Below are 19,840 nucleotides of genomic sequence, written 5' to 3' on the forward strand. Positions count from 1 at the left end.
ATGGCGGCTTGTTCAAGTAATTGATGCAGCCTTAGACAGACATCCTTTCCTCTGTGTCACAGCCCTTTCTTCGTTTCACCCAGCCGCCACCTCTCCGTCAGCCCCAGTCGCACACTGCTTGGCTCCCGCCTCCTCCGTGTGTTCGCTCACAATCGTGCGCCAGGTATACACACCACAGAGGGTTCAGCTGGAGACCAGGTGTTCCACTTCCCAAGACGCCAAGGAGGCGACCAAATCGGTCCGGTCAAGGTAAGAGAGAGAGTGAACTCTCGTTAAGTTGAGCTGAGCTTGAATCGCTGCCTTCTACTCCCCAACCACAACCCCGCTAGGAGGGGGGGTGTGGGAGATATTGATGTTCCGCCGGCAAGATTTGTGGTATTTCCAGGCTATCTACCCCCCTCACGCAGCACCGGTGGGAGGGGGGGACTGCCTATCAAGATCTTATCCTGTGTGTGACCTCTCCACGGGGTGGTCTTCGCGGGGTCTAACACACCGTGTGGTAGCTTGTAGCGCAAGTTTGTGGCAGCGCTATGTGAGTTCCTCCAGGGGATATCCAGGCTGGATGCAACGTCTCCCCACGACTGCTGGGGCACCTGGCGCGTAATCTACCGCCAAGGACTAATTGCATGGGCGAAATGAGCAGGTCTAGTGCAGCACAGCCTCATGCACAGGCTCCTCCTCCAGAACTCCCTTTATAACTATTTTTATTGGTAATTAATACTCTCTCTCAAGAGTTCTAGACTACTCATTCCACTGTGGGTACATCTTCTAGCTACCTGTGCTATGATTGTGCCCCCCCTGATTACTATCCAAACTTGTACGTTACAACACAGTTAGCCACTATTAATAATAAACAACCACAATAGTAATTGTGTTTTATTCTTGTGTGTTTGAGAATTCAACCCTGTATAGAAGCTACCCCGTCACTCCTTTGTGCTTTTAATACACATTATTATTTTTTAATTTTTATTAATAAAAGCTAAGTTTTACCCCTAATACTGGGGGATTTCTTATGTTTCTTGGGAGCCCCTGGTTTAGCAGTTCACGTGTTGTGGAGTGCTATTTATGTACACACTTTTTTCTTCTGCTTCGCATTAGAAAACCATTTTTTCAGTTTCTATCCTGGATCTCCTCTATAGTAGTTTCCTCCGAAATGAGGACGACAAGGAGTTGCACCAATAAAAAGACCCCGATGAATATACATCTTTCTTAAATAAGCTTCCAGCTTCTATCCACAGGGCCTTTGAAAGAGGAACTATCCTCAAGGGATAAAGGCAGTTCCATAGTTAAAGAGAAAATAGTGCCTTAGGCACAGTGCACCACGATTAATGCACAGAGTCAGCAACAGGAAATATTTCCTTAAAAAAATAGGGGACAAGGAGAAAGAAATCCCCGGATTTTCCCATTCCTGAGTTAAAATGTCCAACATACAATCTGAAACTTAGGAGCTATCAAAATCACCGAAGCTCTCTCCTGTTTGATTCTGGCAATCAGACGTGGAAGGAGAGGGAAAGGTGGAAACACATAAGCCAGGTTGAACGACCAGGGTACTGCTAGAACATCTATCAGTACTGCCTGAGGATCCCTGGACCTGGAACCATAACGAGGAAGTTTGGCGTTCTGACGAGACCCCATCAGATCCAATTCTGGTGCGCCCCATAGCTGAACCAGTTGAGCAAACACCTCCGGATGGAGCTCCCACTCCCCCAGATGAAAAGTCTGATGACTTAGAAAATCTGCCTCCCAGTTCTCTACCCCTGGGATATAGATCACTGATAGATGGCAAGAGTGAGTCTCTGCCCATCGGATTATCCTGGAAACTTCCATCATCGCTAAGGAACTCCTTGTTCCCCCCTGATGATTTATATAAGCTACAGTCGTGATGTTGTCCGACTGAAATCTGATGAATCCGGCCGAAGCCAGCTGAGGCCACGCCTGAAGAGCACTGAATATCGCTCTTAATTCCAGAATATTTATCGCTAGGAGGGCCTCCTCCTGAGTCCACAATCCCTGTGCTTTCAGGGAATTCCAGACTGCACCCCAGCCCAGTAGGCTGGCGTCCGTCGTCACGATAACCCACTCTGGCCTGCGGAAACACATTCCCCGGGACAGGTGATCCTGTGACAACCACCAAAGAAGAGAGTCTCTGGTCTCTAGATCCAGATTTATCTGAGGAGATAAATCGGCATAATCCCCATTCCACTGTCTGAGCATGCATAGTTGCAGTGGTCTGAGATGTAAGCGAGCATTTGGAACTACGTCCATTGCCGCTACCATTAAGCCGATTACCTCCATGCACTGAGCCACTGACGGCCGAGGAATGGAATGAAGAGCTCGGCAGGTGGTTAAAATTTTTGATTTCCTGACTTCCGTCAGAAATATTTTCATTTCTACCGAGTCTATCAGAGTCCCTAGAAATGAAACTCTTGTGAGAGGGGAAAGAGAACTCTTTTTGATGTTCACCTTCCACCCATGAGATCTTAGAAAGGCCAACACTAAGTCTGTGTGAGACTTGGCTAGTTGGAAAGTCGACGCTTGAATTAGGATGTCGTCTAGATAAGGCGCCACTGCTTAGGACCGCCAGAAGGGACCCTAGCACCTTTGTGAAGATTCTTGGTGCCGTGGCCAACCCGAAGGGAAAAGCCACAAACTGGTAATGCTTGCCCAGAAAGGCAAACCTGAGGAACTGGTGATGATCTTTGTGGATAGGAATGTGTAGATACGCATCCTTTAAGTTCACAGTGGTCATATATTGACCCTCCTGGATCATTGGTAAAATAGTCTGAATGGTCTCCATCTTGAAGGATGGAACTCTTAGGAATTGGGTTAGGATCTTGAGATCTAGAATTGGTCTGAAGGTTCCCTCTTTTTTGGGAACCACAAACAGATTGGAGTAGAACCCTTGACCCTGTTCTGCTTTTGGAACTGGGCAGATCACTCCCATGGTAAAAAGGTCTTCTACACAGTGTAAGAACGCCTCTCTTTTTGTCTGGTTTACAGACAATTGAGAAAGATGGAATCTCCCCCTTTGAGGAGAATCTTTGAAATTTAGAAGATACCCCTGGGTTACAATGTCTACGGCCCAGGAGTCTCTTGCCCAGGCCTGAGCAAAGAGAGAGAGTCTGCCCCCTACTAGATCCGGTCCTGGATCGGGGGCTACCCCTTCATGCTGTCTTAGTGGCAGCAGCAGGCTTCTTGGCCTGCTTACCCTTGTTCCAAGCCTGGTTAGGTCTCCAGACTGGCCTGGATTGAGCAAAGTTCCCCTCTTGCTTTGTAGCAGGGGAAGAGGAAGCGGGACCACCTTTAAAGTTTCAAAAGGAACGAAAATTATTTTGTTTGGTCCTCGTCTTATTTGATTTATCCTGAGGGAGGGCATGACCCTTCCCTCCAGTGATATCTGAAATGATCTCTTTCAATGCAGGCCCGAATAGAAAGGAATGGCCTTTGAAAGGAATGGTCAAAAGCTTAGATTTTGATGACACATCAGCAGACCAGGACTTAAGCCATAACGCTCTACGCGCTAAAATGGCAAAACCTGAATTCTTAGCCGCTAATTTAGCCAGATGAAAAGCGGCGTCTGTAATGAAAGAATTAGCTAGCTTAAGAGCCCTAATTCTGTCCAGAATATCATCTAATGGGGTCTCCACCTGAAGAGCCTCTTCCAGAGCCTCAAACCAAAAGGCAGCTGCAGTGGTTACAGGAACAATGCACGCTATAGGCTGGAGAAGAAAACCCTGATGAACAAAAATTTTCTTTAGGAGACCCTCACATTTTTTACCCATAGGATCTTTGAAAGCACAACTGTCCTCAAAAGGTATAGTTGTACGCTTAGCCAAAGTAGAAATAGCTCCCTCCACCTTAGGGACCATCTGCCATGAGTCCCGCATGGTGTCAGATATGGGAAACATTTTCTTAAAAACAGGAGGGGGGGCAAACGGAATACCTGGTCTATCCCACTGCTTAGTAACAATGTCCGAAATCCTCTTAGGGACCGGAAAAACATCAGTGTAAACAGGAACCTCTAAATATTTGTCCATTTTACATAATTTCTCTGGAACTACAATAGGGCCACAATCATCCAGAGTCGCTAAAACCTCCCTGAGCAATAAGCTGAGGTGTTCCAGCTTAAATTTAAATGCCGTCATATCTGAATCTGTCTGAGGGAACATTTTTCCTGAATCAGAAATCTCACCCTCAGATAGCAAATCCCTCATCCCTACCTCTGAACATTGTGAGGGAATATCGGATACGGCTACTAAAGCGTCAGAAGGCTCAACATTTGTTCTTAACCCAGAGCTACTGCGCTTCCCTTGCAACCCTGGCAGTTTAGTTAAAACCTCTGTGAGGGTAGTATTCATAACTGAGGCCATATCTTGCAAGGTGAAAGAATTAGACGCACTAGAGGTACTTGGTGTCGCTTGTGCGGGCGTTACTGGTTGTGACACTTGGGGAGAACTAGATGGCAAAACCTGATTTCCTTCTGTCTGAGAATCATCCATTGCCAAACTCAAAATATGCTGTCTGCAAGTTATAGACATATCAGTACAAGTGGGACACATTCTAAGAGGGGGTTCCACAATGGCTTCTAAACAAATTGAGCAATAAGTTTCCTCAATGTCAGACATGTTGAACAGACTAGTAATGAGACAAGCAAGCTTGGAAAACACTTTATTTAATGAAAAAAACACAATTTTGAAAAACGGTACTGTGCCTTTAAGAGAAAAAAAGGCATACACAAACTGCAAAACTGCTTAAAATTACCCCAAATTTTCCGAAATTTTTACAGTATACAAATCAAGCTGTAGTAAGATTGCACCACAAGTATTAAGGCAATTAACCCTCAAATGTGAAAACCGGATTGAAAAGTGTTAAAAAACCGATAAAACCCTTGTCAGCACCCTGCCACAGCTCTGCTGTGGCGCCTACCTGCCCTCAAGGATCGATAATGTGGGAATAAAGCTTCGATTAGGCCCTTAGACAGGACCCTCCTGTTGTAGCTTGCTGCTTGTCTATGTAAAACAACTGCGCAACTGAGGCACAAAAATAGGCCCCGCCCCTCTCACTCGATGTTGCTGGGGCCTACACACAAAACTACCAAACGATTTTTAAGCCATGTGGGTTATAAAAAACCCAAATAAGCCAAGTGTACCCTCAAAAACAGATGTCCCAAAAGAAATAAAAACAGTTACTCCCAGAACACACAAACGTTTGCCTAATATATCATACAAACTGAGTGTCCATAAGTTTAGCCCTTTATGCAAGCTAGTAATACCCCTTATAAACTAGGATTACTGCTTACCCTTCCCCTAATGGGGATACTGTCAGCCTTTCTGAGTTATCACAGTCTCTGCAGAAAAAATGACTGAACGTACCTCATTGCTGTATAGCAAGAAACCGTTCCTCACACTGAAGTTTTCCTGTACTCCTCAGCTTCTGTGGGAACAGCAGTGGGCCTTAGTTACAAATGCTAAGATCATCATCCTCCAGGCAGAAATCTTCATCTATGTCCTGCCTGAGAGTAAATAGTACAACACCGGTACCATATAAAAATAACAAACTCTTGATTGAAGATAAAATAAAACTAACAGTTTAACACCTCTTTCACTTTACCCTTCCTGCTTAGAGCCGGCAAAGAGAATGACTGGGGGGTGGAGTTAAGGGGGGAGCTATATAGACAGCTCTGCTGTGGGTGCTCTCTTTGCCACTTCCTGTTAGGAAGGATAATATCCCACAAGTAAGGATGAAACCGTGGACTCGGTACATCATGCAAAAGAAAAAGAGATTTCCTCACAGGAACTTCTAACTGAAGAAAAAATAACCCTCCGGTGTAACAGAGGAAACAGATAAACAATGGCTCTTCTCAGCCACCCGCTGAAAATCTGAGCTGACATACACAGCTCCGCTCCGCTTTCCAAATCGGCAAGGAGAGAAGCCGAAAATGAAGAGCAGAGACCGATCACGTGATTGCACCTAGAAAAAGAAACTGCGCCATTAAAAAAGCAGTTGGCCGATACGCTGAGAAGTTATCTAACAAAAACAAATGCCGCTATAAAGTAAATGCTGGATAAACATCAAATCGGCAGACACGACAATGTGACAATGTTCCACCATGCTTTAGCCTCTCAATATACACTCTGTAGAGGTCAATAAAAATCCCATAAGAGCCTCACTTGCCCAGACTTATATAAAAAAGCAGAAAAGTGCCCTGACATTTGCTGCCCAAAATAAACCCTGTATATAAAGGATACATATGTACCAATTGATATCCACAGATGAATTTAACCTCTAAAGTGCAGAATCCCTCCAACTATGGAAGATAAAAGAACTTACCTGTGGATCCAGCAGCAGGGCAGTAGACAGCTCTTCAGGTATGTCAGACCCAACCGGACTCTAGCAGATGACCTGGTTTTCTATAACAGGGTAGCATAAATATTGGAAGGTAAGCAAAGACTACCTTGACGTCTTTTAACTGTTAAAAGTCACCATTACTCTTACTAAAAATATTGACATGGACACAGCATATCCCCAATCCTTGCTTGCAGTGAAAAGTACCCATTAAAGGATTAAATATCTTCAGACACCCTCTTCGCACATCCTCCCTTGACAGAGGCAAAGAGAATGACTGGGGATTATGGGTAAGGAAAGTGACACTTAACAGCTCTGCTGGGATGCTTTTTGCCTCCTCCTGCTGGCCAGGAGTTGAATTCCCACTAGTAATTGGAATGAAATCATGGAAACTCCATGCCATAGGAAAGAAACAGGGTTTAACCATCTGTTGAACTTAAACTCTCTTGCATATTATATCTACCTACAGTATATATTAAAGACATAATCACTGTAACAGTGATAACTAAAGTGTTTTGTAAGTAGAAGCGTGTTACATTTTTAAATAGACAACGGTGTCCCTTTAAAAATTAATTCAGTATGTTGCAGCGTTGTACCTGGCTAAAGACAGATTCGTCTTCTGAATCTTCTGGACTCTCTGGTTCTCTTACCAGGTGACTAGGCCTTGCCTTTCTGCTCTCCTTCTGCAATAAAGTACATCTTGAGTTATAATAATATAATTCAACCTTTGGTGCATTTTAATTAAATAAACTCCCATTTAATAAACACACGTTTTAACAGCTATATTGCACTGGGATCATTTTTTCCCCAAATATAAAAATAGTAAAACAAATTAATTTATAACAATGTGAGTGATATATATATATATATATGCAACCAGTATCTTATTTATTCAGCACACAGATTTAACAGCCTTCTACTTTGTATAATGAAATTATATCTAGTTTACATTCACATTATTAAATTATATTATTTCAAAATGTTTATTATACATTATGGCTAGAAAACAGACATCAACAATATTACTATTAGAAGATCAAATATTGGATGTGTAAAATGTTGTGCTTTATTTATAGTTTGTTTTTTTACCCGAAGGGTTCAGCTATGGGTTTACCTAATTAGCAGCAGCTGGTAAATAATAGTTATTACCAATCTTAAAGGGACATAATACTCATATGCTAAATCACTTGAAACTGATGCAGTATAACTGTAAAAAGCTGACAGGAAAATATCACCTGAACATTTCTATGTAAAAAAGGAAGATATTTTACCTCACAATTTCCTCAGCTCACCAGAGTAAGTCCTGTGTAAAAAGTTATACTTCAGCTGCTGTCCAGCTGCAGGTAAAAAAAAGAACAACATAAATTATGCTTACCAGATAATTTCCTTTCCTTATGTATGAGGAGAATCCACAGCTTCAGTTATTACTTGTGGGAAATACAGAACCTGGCCACCAGGAGGAGGCAAAGACACCTTAGCCAAAGGCTTAAATACCTTCCCCACTTCCCTCATCCCCCAGTCATTCTGCCGAGGGAACACGGAACAGTAGGAGAAATATCAGGGTATAAATGGTGCCAGAAGAATAAAACAAATATTTTGGTCCGCCCAACATAGGACTACGGGCGTGGGCCGTGGACTCTCCTCATACAGAAGGAAAGGAAATGATCTGATAAGCATAATTTATGTTTTCCTTCTTAATATGAAGAGAGTTCACGGCTTCATTCATTACTTGTGGGAAACAAATACCCAAGCTCTAGAGGACACTGAATGAAGACGGGAGGAAAAAAAGATGCAGACCCTTATTCTGAGGGCACCACAGCCTGTAAAACCTTTCTCCTAAAAGCTGCTTCAGCCGAAGCAAAAACGTCAAATTTGTAAAATTTTGAAAAGGTATGTAAGGAGGACCAGGTAGCGGCCCTACAAATCTACTCCATAGAGGTCTCATTCTTAAAAGCCCAGGATGAAGCCACAGCTCTAGATGAATGAGCCGTAATCCTCTGAGGAGGCTTAATTCCGGCTGTCTCATATGCCAAGCGAATAATACTCCTCAACCAAAAAGATAAAGAAGTGGAAGAGGCCTTCTGCCCCCTACGCTTCCCAGAATAGACAACAAACAAGGTAGAAGTCTGTCTAAAATCCTTCGTAGCTTGAAGATAGAATTTCAAAGCTCGCACTACATCCAAATTATGAAGTAACCGTTCCTTCGGTGAAGAAGGAAGGAACCACGATCAGAAAGCAGGAGCTCTCTGCAAAACCTTAAGAACTAGATTTAAACTCCAAGGAAGAGCGGTAGTTCTAAACACAGGCCTGATTCTACATAGAGCCTTAACAAAAGACTGCACATCAGAAAGCTAAGCGAGCCTCTTGTGTAATAACACAGATAGAGCCGAAATCTGTCCCTTTAGGGAACTCGCAGAAAGGCCCTTCTCCATACAATCCTGGAGAAAGGAAAGAATCCTGGAAACCTTGATCTTATGCCTGGGGAATCCACGCTCTTCACACCAGAAAAAGTAGGTCCTCCACACCTTATGATAGATGCGACGGGTGACCGGCTTTCGAGCTTGAATGAGAGTATCAATCACACTCTCAGAAAAACCTCTCTTGGCTAGGACTAGGCGTTCAATCTCCACGCAGTCAGCCTCAGAGAATCTAGATTTGGATGAACAAAAGGACCCTGTTCCAGCAGATCCCTGCGACAAGTTAACCTCCATGGAGGAGATGAGGACATCCCCACCAGGTCCGTGAACCATATCTTTTGCGGCCACGATGGAGCAATTAGCATTGCCGAAGCTTGCTCCTGCTTGATGCAGGCCACTACCTGAGGAAGAAGTGGTAACGGTGGAAAAATGTAAACTAAACTGAACCTCCAAGGCACTGCTAATGCATCTATCAACTCTGCCTGAGGATCCTTGGTCCGCGACCCGTATCTGGGTAGCTTGGAATTGAGTCTTTCTCCGGCATCCCCCATCTGTTGCAAATCTCTGCAAAACACCTCAGGATGGAGAGACCATTCCCCCAGATGAAAGTATTGTCTGCTGAGAAAATCCGCTTCCCAGTTGTCCACACCCGGAATGTGGATCGCTGACAGCGAGCAGTTGTGGGCCTCTGCCTATTCCAAAATCTGAAATACTTCCCTCATTGCTAGGGAGCTTCTCGTTCCCCCCTGATGGTTGATGTAAGCCACCGAGGTTATGTTGTCTGATTGGAATCTGATAAACTGGGATGAACCCAGAAGAGGCCAAGCCTTCAGTGCATTGAAGATCGCTCGAAGTTCTAAAATGTTGATTGGGAGGAGAGATCCCTCTCGAGTCCACAGACCCTGTGCCTTCCTGGCACCCCAAACAGCTCCCCATCCTGAGAGACTTGCGTCTGTAGTCACAATCTCCCAGGATGATCTCAAGAAGGATGTCCCTTGGGACAGGACATCTGGACAGAGCCACCAAGAGAGCGATTCTCCTGACCGGTTGTCCAGAGAAATCTGTAGTGACAGATCTGAGTGGTCGCCGTTCCACTGTCTCAGCATGCACAGCTGAAGAGGCCTGAAATGGAACCTGGCAAATGGAATGATGCCTATGCTGGACACCATGAGTCCAATTACCTCCATACACTGGGCCACAGAGGGTCTTAAGGAGGTCTGAAGGGCAAGACAATTGGAAGTTCGCTTTCAACGTCTCTGGTCTGTAAGAAATATCCTCATGGATATGGAGTCTATTATCGTACCCAGGAATTCCACCCTGGTACTGGGAACAAGAGAACTCTTTTCTAAATTTATCTTCCATCCATGAGATCGAAGAAGAAATAGAAGAGCTTTTGAATGGTCCTCTGCCAACCGACAGGATGGAGCCTGAACCAGGATGTCGTCTAAATATGGCACTACTGCTATCCCTCTGGTTCTCGCCACTGCGAGCAGAGCCCCCAGAACCTTTGTAAATACTATTGGGGCAGTAGCTAGACCAAATGGAAGTGCAACAAACTGTAAGTGCTGGTCCAGGAACGTGAATCTCAGGAACCTGAAGTGTTCCTTGTGAATTGGAACGTGAAGGTAAGCATCCTTCAAGTCTATCGTAGCCATGAATGTTCCTTACTGAACTAAGGGCAGAATAGACCTTATTGTCTCCATCTTGAACGATGGGACCGACAGGAACTTGTTTAAGCACTTTAGGTCCGGAATCGGGCAAAAAGTTCCCTCCTTCATTGGGACCACAAAAAGGTGTGAGTAGTATCCCAGACCTCTTTCTGCTAGAGGTACCGGTACAATTACTCCCAGGGAGGAGAGATCCCTCACGCACCCTAGAAAGGCCTCTCGTTTTTCTGGCCTTGAAGACAGGTTTGACAAGAGGAATCTGCCTTGGGGTGGATGAGATCTAAAAACCTATCCTGTACCCCTGAGCGATGACCTCCAGGACCCAAGGATCTTGCACGTCCCCCAGACAAGTCTCCAGAAAGAGAGATATTCTGCCCCCCACACAGTCCGAAGACAGATCGGGGGCCACCCTATTATGCCGAATTTGACAGGTTTGACAAGAAGAATCTGCCTGGAGGTAGATGAGATCTGAAACCTATCCTTTACCCCTGAGCGATGACCTCCAGCACCCAAGGGTCTTGCACGTCCCCCAGCCAAGTCTCCAGAAAGAGAGATAGTCTGCTCCCCACACAGTCCGAAGATGGATCAGGGGCCGCCCCATCATGCCGACTTTGACTCAGTGGGCTTCTTTGTTCTGCTTGGATTTATTCCAAGACTGAGTCGGTCTCCAAGTTCTCTTGGGCTAATCAGGCTTTGTGGAGGGCTGCTGCCACTGAGGTTTATCCAAACGGCAAAAAGACAGCCTTGCCTCCAGTGACCATGGATATGATTGAGTCCAGGCCTGGACCAAAAAGAATCTTCCCCTTAAATGGCAGGGAAAGAAGTCTAGATTTTGAAGTCATGTCCGCAGACCAAGACTTCAGCCAGAGTGCCCTACGTGCTAGTACTGAAAAACCTGATGTCTTGGCATTCAGGCGAATAATCTGCATATTTGCATTGCAAATAAAATAATTAGCCACTCTCAAGACCTTAATTCTTTCCTGGATCGTGTCAAGGGGACCTTCCACCCCGATCAATTCAGAGAAAGAGTTGCACCAATAGCTGGCGGCTCCAGCCACCGCAGTAAATGCTGCTGCCGGTTGAAATAGGTAATTTTGGTTCTGGAACCTCTAAAGTAGCCAAAACGTCCTTTAACAGAAAGCGTAAGTGTTCAATCCTAAATCTAAAGTATGGTTCCTATGCAGCTGGAGGACTAGAGGCAGCAGATTCAGACCCAGAAAGAGCATCCTCTGAAGTATCAATAAGTTAGTAGATGACCCCTGGGAAGGATAGCAATATTTGACCTTTCACTTGCGCTTAGCTGGGCGAGGTAAAGCACTGAACGCAGCAGACACTGCCGTTTATAGCTGTTCAGTAAAGTCTGGCGGAAAGAGGGCCCCTCCAGAAGGAAGATTAGCAGTGCAATGGGAAGCTGCATGTGTAATAGGAGATGACATCAGGGAACGCACCTCATGGGACGGAGACTCCTCAGAGGTGGACGGCTCAGTGGTACTAAACATATTTGTTTTCTTAGATAAAATTACTTTATCAAGGCATGTGGAACATAATTGGGCAGGCGGATATACCGTAACCTCCTCCCAATATAACAGGTATTAGATTTAGGTAAAGAGGGAGTATCCTCCAACGCGTCAGAATCCTCCATAGCTTGTGCTTGTAAGATGGACTATAGAAAAAGATAAATGGTACCTTTATACCCCAATGGCTGGGGCACTCATCACCTCCTATGACCCAGGCCCCACAGAGAAACCGCTTCGTCACTGGTAAACCGCACAGACAGGAAAAGATGAAATCAGTGTGACCACACCCGGTCACTGGTGCGCCATGCAGGACCGCCCCTGCTACAGGAAAAAGCACGCCAAACCTAACAGGCTGCACAGCTAACCAAAAACAAAAGTAAAAACCTGTACGTTCCAAAATCTGCCTGAGCTTCATCTCACACATGTCGCAGCATAAAACATAATAAAGTAAATTATACGATAAATTCCCCCCTGTTCTATAATCCCCTTCCGGAGATATTAACCCTTGATTCTATACAGATAAAAAGGAGTCACACTGTGACCCTGTCTTCTTGTGTTATCATATTTGTATAAAAATGAAACGATCTTACCGGAATCTCTGCCGTGGAACAGGCACACAGCCTCTCAAGTTTGACAGTCTTGTAGCATCGCCCCTGACATGGACTTGAGTGAAAGAAGCAGGCAGTCAAACTCGTCAACACTGATTGCTTAGGAGCTGTTAATACAAGTCTTGATGGGTTAGCAGAAAGACTCTCCCTGCATCTCCAGACTCTAACATTCATCAATGCTCTCACTGAGAGGCTGACAAGACTACTAAAAACTCCAGTCCCATTCCGAAGAGTACTACCCTCCATAAGTAACTACTCAGTGGCCCCTATTTAAGAAAGCCTGGCGGACCTGATCCGACAGTGCGGATCAGGTCCGCCAGACCTCGCTGAATACGTCGAGCAATACGCTCGCCGTATTCAGCATTGCACCAGCTGCTCACAAGAGCTGCTGGTGCAACGCCGCCCCCTGCAGACTCGCGGCCAATGGGCCGCCAGCAGGGGGTGTCAATCAACCAGATCGTACTCGATCGGGTTGATTTCCGGTGATGTCTGTCCGCCTGCTCAGAGCAGGCGGACAGGTTATGGAGCAGCGGTCTTTGTGACCGCTGCTTCATAACTGCTGTTTCTGGCGAGCCTGCAGGCTCGCCAGAAACACGGGGCATCAAGCTCCATATGGAGCTTGATAGATAGGCCCCAGTATCTTCTAAAACTTCTCTGCCAACCTCCTGTGATGAAAGGCAAAGAATGACTGGGGGATGAGGTAAGTGGGGGAGGTATTTAAGCCTTTGGTTGAGGTGTCTTTGCCTCCTCCTGGTGGCCAGGTTCTGTATTTCCCACAAATAATGATGAAGCCGTGGACTCTCCTCATATTAAGAAGGGAATGAAGAAATGAACTGCAGCCAATCAGCAGTGCTGAGGTTATGAACTCTTTTACTGTGTAAACTTCCTTAAACTGATTAGGGAAATAAAGCAAGTGTGCATGAGGCTCACTCCTTTGTCTGTCCTGGGACAGACATACTGATTTGCTGCTTAGAGTCCTTTACAATGGGGTGTGAATACTTAGGACATTTTGAGGTAAAACATCTTTCTTTTTTACATAGAGATGTTCAGGTGATATTTTCTAGTCAGTTTTTTACAGCTATGCTGCATTACTTTCAAGTGTTTCAACATTTGGGTATCATGGACCTTTAATGGCATTCAATATATTGACATTAAAAGGCTGAGTTGGCCCTCCATGGATACGAACCTGTGACCCTGAGGTCTGAATGAGTAATACAGCAGACCAATTAATTAAATCAAACAAATAAATTATGAATTATTTTTACCAGGAAAATCAATTTCTTCACACTTGAAATAGAACCATAAAAACACTTTACATAAGTCTTGAAGTGGGTATTCCAGGACATATACCCTCCCCTTCCTCCTTGACTTAGTTTACCTGTAGAAAAGCAAGGAACTACTTAAAGAAAGGAGAGAGGGAAGCGGGGCTAAACTACAACCAACATGGGCAAACTTTGAGTGTGCTCTCCATCTTATAGTACTGGGCTCTCCGTTAAAGGAATCCCTTTTAAGTGCCCAAAACTTTTTATGGAGCAAGGAACTACATGCAGCAACCATGCTTTCAAAGTTCTTCAAAGTGGCACTGCTTCTTCTCACAGTGCTAAGTCTGTGCTAAACCGCTACAAAATAAACCCCTTATTGCTTAAAATCAACCATTATGGATGCACTGTCTGCTGTATTTAACCGTTAGTCAGTGATTGATTGCATACCAAATGTATTTTTGTCTACAACCACTGGCCCATTCATCTGAGGCAGCAACTAGCTTTCCCACCACACACTGAGTAGAACCCACCATTTACCTCTCTGGAAACAATGCACAATTTTCACAATATTTCCAACGGTTTATTTACTTACAGATGTCTTCATTTTATAGGGGTATATAATACATTTGCTTTAGTCTTCAAAGGGACAAGCACTTTTTTAATCAAGTGACACAAATATCTAAAGCTAAAGGACTATACATCTGATGTAACATTTTTTACTGTTAAAGCAATACAATTGTGGAACTCATTACCAAAGGAGGTAGTGAATGCCAATACCTTAGATACATTTAAAAATGGTTTGGATACATTTCTGGCTCGAAGCAGAATTTATGGATATGATTGCTTGTGTTAAATGGGTCACCTTTTAATGGGATTATTTAAGATCAACTGCAGATTTTTTGTAAGTATCTTAGATTTGTACAGGTTGAACTCGATGGACTTCGGTCTTTTTTTCAACCCCATCTACTATGTTACTATGTATATTGTTATCCAAATGTTTCAGATGCTGCAAGTTTTCATCTTTTATTACAGACATATTTATTTACTGTATTCATATTATTTGAGCAGCCTGTTTGCTTGTACCTTCCAGCAACTCTATTTTTTGTTTTATATTTTATTTGAGTTTTAAATAATATAATCAGAACCATAAAGATACAATAATCTGATACATTTAACACGTGCCAAGTGATATACTCTCTGTCCAGAGAAAGTCACTCAATTTAAAGAAGAGAGGTTACATAGAGTAAGAGTATCAATTAGCATAGACATTGGCACAGAGGAACAGTAAATAATACAGATGAGTTTCATGAGCTGAACAGCAAGTACACCTAAACAGTATAAACAAAGAAAAAAGCAAACTGAGTACCTACAAGTGTCACATGTATATTATTAAAACCGTTTTTTTCCATAACAAAAAATAAATATTCCACCTATAAAAATTACAAGGGTGAAGATGCTCAATAATCTAATTTTTTTTACAAAACGTCCCTATATAAAACAAATTTTTCCAGAGAACTCACAGCATTTGAATCTTTATGTCAACTGAAGAACCTCTCAAGAATAACATTGCCATGCTTGTTGGTTGATTGCCAATCTATTTCATTACCATTATATACTCAAGCCTGGACGGAAGTGCTGGCTATACAAGTAGAGCGGAAGGACTGGCAGAATATATACTGTAACACGTGCAAACCCTCTGTATCACCCCCATTACCTGTACTAAATTATAAACTGCTTCTTCCATGGTGTCTAGCACCAGCGCAACTACACATAATATACCCTAGAGCTTCACCAAAATGCTGGAGAGTGTCCAGAGACACTGGTACTATGCTCTATATTTGGTGGGTTTGCCCTATCCTGAAAACTTTTTGGGAGGAAATAAACTATTTTTAAACATCTCCTAGGCTAGAGTTTTAACTTGTCCCCCACAATTGCTCTGTTAAACCTACATTTCAAACATCCATGATCTCTTACAAATTGGCCTCAATGGAGCACACTCCCCAATTGTGAGACATTGGAAGACACAGGCCATCATTGCTCTCATGGTGCACCAGAACTACAGAAATACTTTCTTTTGAGGAGTATGGTTTCTTTAAGAAAAATAAAATGAATATGTTTTGTGATATTAAATTCTATTGGGAATCCCTTCAACAATATATAAAAGACAGAAGCCCTGGTTTCCTACCAAGCTGAGCTATAATTCCCAGTACAAAACAATATTATAGGCTTAATTTGAGTCCTCATAGACTCCCTTTTTTTTCTCCTCCACTCTCCCCCCCCCCACCCCTTTCTTTCTTCCTTAATTTCACCCTTCTTATTTGCAAGTACAACCGTAAATTCTACCTACTTCTCACACTCTTATTTTATTATGTACAAAGTCAGTGGTTTTTGTCAGGTCACTCATCTTACTTTATTCTTCAGTTGATGCTGCTTTACGCCATTCATCATTTTATTGATTGTTTTTGGTGGATGTTTATTACCTGACTTCTATTATTTTATGTATTTGTAAAACTTCCCCTTAGCACTATTGAGCAAGAATTAAAGTAGACTATAGTTAAGCTGTGGTTGCAATTTAGGAATAACATTGAATGACACAAATGTGAGAATCTAAAGGCAGGTTGTAACCTAAAGAATTATTTAGATATACAGGTATACCTCACTTTACATCGCTTCACCTTACAGCGTTACGCTAATACAGCGCTTTGTGGAGCTGAAGTTCAACCTCCAAGGATTTTGAAACAGTGCTGTAATCATCATGAGATTGGGAGAAAAGTGACTGGCACCATTTTGTTATGCTTAGTTCACTCTGTTTACAGCATTATAGTTCAATCTGTGTCTCAGTGTTATAGTCTGGCAATATGTACTACAATAATTGTCACTATTTTACAGGTACAGTATTTATTGAATACTAATTGAATACTGTGCTGTGCTAGTGTTAAACTAAACGTAGCACTATTGCACCCCTTATATATGTAAGTTCAAACATGTTTTCAAGTTTTTAAACGCACTGGCAAGTAAAAAGAAAGCTAAAACTGCCTTGTTTCACTTTAAGGCGGTTTTCACTTTACAGCGGGGCTCCGGTCCCTAACCCGCTGTATGAGCGGGGTATACATGTAGCCTAATTTGCTCCCAAAAAGGCTGAATTTCACTAAATGTACTCCAATATATTCCATAGAACTGATGTGTTTGCATTTCCACCAGCATCTGATGGAAGCTTACATAAAAACATGTTTAAATCGCTGTGGTGGAAGATACCATCTCATAACAAATTTATAGTTAGCCTAAAAAAGAGTTCCAGAGTGAGAAGACGTAGCTGTATACATAAAAATGTGCCCTCAATCCCGCGAGGAGATTTGAAAGGGAATATCTCTTTGCCAAGTGTGTGTGTATGCTAGTAGTTGCTTGGATTCGGGGTTCAATAAGAATGCATAGAATTAGTGAAATTAAATGTCTAGGTAGAGTCTTGGCACTACATTGTTTTTCAAATGCTGTTCGCTAACACATTAAATTAGAGATATTAAACCCAAAGATTCAGATACAGCATTTCATTTTAAGCAACTTTCTAATTTACTCCTATAATCAATTTTTCTTTGTTCTCTTGGTATCTTTATTTGAAAAAACGGAATGTAAGCTTAGGAGCCGGCCTATTTTTTGTTCAGCACCCTGGGTAGCGCTTCCTGTGGTTAAAAAACATAATTTATGCTTACCTGATAAATTCCTTTCTTCTGTAGTGTGATCAGTCCACGGGTCATCATTACTTCTGGGATATTACTCCTCCCCAACAGGAAGTGCAAGATGATTCACCCAGCAGAGTTGCATATAGCCCCTCCCCTCTACGTCACCCCCAGTCATTCGACCAAGGACCAATGAGAAAGGAGGAACCAAGGGTGTAGTGGTGACTGGAGTATAATTTAAAAATAATTACCTGCCTTAAAAACAGGGCGGGCCGTGGACTGATCACACTACAGAAGAAAGGAATTTATCAGGTAAGCATAAATTATGTTTTCTTCTGTTAAGTGTGATCAGTCCACGGGTCATCATTACTTCTGGGATACCAATACCAAAGCAAAAGTACACGGATGACGGGAGGGATAGGCAGGCTCTTTTATACAGAAGGAACCACTGCCTGAAGAACCTTTCTCCCAAAAATAGCCTCCGAGGAAGCAAATGTGTCAAATTTGTAAAATTTGGAAAAAGTATGAAGCGAAGACCAAGTTGCAGCCTTGCAAATCTGTTCAACAGAGGCCTCATTCTTGAAGGCCCAAGTGGAAGCCACAGCTCTAGTAGAATGAGCTGTAATTCTTTCAGGAGGCTGCTGTCCAGCAGTCTCATAAGCTAAACGTATTATACTACGAAGCCAAAAGGAAAGAGAGGTTGCCGAAGCCTTTTGACCTCTCCTCTGACCAGAGTACACGACAAACAGAGAAGACGTTTGTCGAAATTCCTTAGTTGCCTGCAAGTAAAATTTTAGGGCACGAACTACGTCCAGATTGTGTAGTAAGCGTTCCTTCTTCGAAGAAGGATTTGGACACAAAGAAGGAACAACAATCTCTTGATTGATATTCCTGTTAGTGACTACCTTGGGTAAGAACCCAGGTTTAGTACGCAGAACTACCTTATCCGAATGAAAAATCAAATAAGGAGAATCACAATGTAAGGCTGATAACTCAGAGACTCTTCGAGCCGAGGAAATAGCCATTAAAAATAGAACTTTCCAAGATAACAACTTTATATCAATGGAATGGAGGGGTTCAAACGGAACGCCCTGTAAAACGTTTAGAACAAGATTTAAACTCCATGGTGGAGCAACAGTCTTAAACACAGGCTTAATCCTCGCTAAAGCCTGACAAAAAGCCTGAACGTCTGGCACTTCTGACAGACGTTTGTGTAACAGAATAGACAGAGCTGAGATCTGTCCCTTTAATGAACTAGCAGATAAACCCTTTTCTAAACCTTCTTGTAGAAAAGACAATATCCTAGGAATCCTAACCTTACTCCAAGAGTAACCTTTGGATTCACACCAATATAGGTATTTACGCCATATTTTATGGTAAATCTTTCTGGTAACAGGCTTCCTAGCCTGTATTAAGGTGTCAATAACTGACTCAGAAAACCCACGTCTTGATAAAATCAAACGTTCAATTTCCAAGCAGTCAGCTTCAGAGAAGTTAGATTTTGATGTTTGAAAGGACCCTGTATCAGGAGGTCCTGTTTCAGAGGTAGAGACCAAGGTGGACAGGATGACATGTCCACCAGGTCTGCATACCAAGTCCTGCGTGGCCATGCAGGTGCTATCAGAATCACTCATGCTCTCTCCTGTTTGATTCTGGCAATCAATCGAGGAAGCATCGGGAAGGGTGGAAACACATAAGCCATCCTGAAGTCCCAAGGTGCTGTCAGGGCATCTATTAGGACTGCTCCTGGATCCCTGGATCTGGACCCGTAACGAGGAAGCTTGGCGTTCTGTCGAGACGCCATGAGATCTATCTCTGGTTTGCCCCAACGTCGAAGTATTTGGGCAAAGACCTCCGGATGAAGTTCCCACTCCCCCGGATGAAAAGTCTGACGACTTAAGAAATCCGCCTCCCAGTTCTCCACTCCCGGGATGTGGATTGCTGACAGGTGGCAAGAGTGAGACTCTGCCCAGCGAATTATCTTTGATACTTCCATCATTGCTAGGGAGCTTCTTGTCCCTCCCTGATGGTTGATGTAAGCTACAGTCGTGATGTTGTCCGACTGAAACCTGATGAACTCCCGAGTTGTCAACTGGGGCCAAGCCAGGAGGGCATTGAGGACTGCTCTCAATTCCAGAATGTTTATTGGCAGGAGACTCTCCTCCTGACTCCATTGTCCCTGAGCCTTCAGAGAATTCCAGACGGCACCCCAACCTAGAAGGCTGGCGTCTGTTGTTACAATTGTCCAGTCTGGTCTGCTGAATGGCATCCCCCTGGACAGATGTGGCCGAGAAAGCCACCATAGAAGAGAATTTCTGGTCTCTTGATCCAGATTCAGAGAAGGGGATAA

At 43.4% G+C, this 19,840-nt stretch overlaps 1 protein-coding gene across 5 annotated transcripts in view; it reads right to left on the minus strand.

Annotated features, from left to right (window-relative positions):
- Nucleotides 1-19,840, minus strand: part of PHTF1 (putative homeodomain transcription factor 1) — a 383,975-nt gene that overhangs the window by 119,680 nt on the left and 244,455 nt on the right. For all 5 annotated transcript variants that reach the window (XM_053706659.1, XM_053706661.1, XM_053706660.1 and 2 more), the window contains exon 10: nt 6,942-7,028. In XM_053706659.1, coding sequence (XP_053562634.1) covers nt 6,942-7,028 — 87 coding nt within the window. The remainder of the gene's footprint in view (nt 1-6,941; nt 7,029-19,840) is intronic.

Source organism: Bombina bombina, chromosome 3, assembly GCF_027579735.1.
Source record: "Bombina bombina isolate aBomBom1 chromosome 3, aBomBom1.pri, whole genome shotgun sequence".
NCBI classification, from domain to species: Eukaryota; Metazoa; Chordata; class Amphibia; order Anura; family Bombinatoridae; genus Bombina; species Bombina bombina.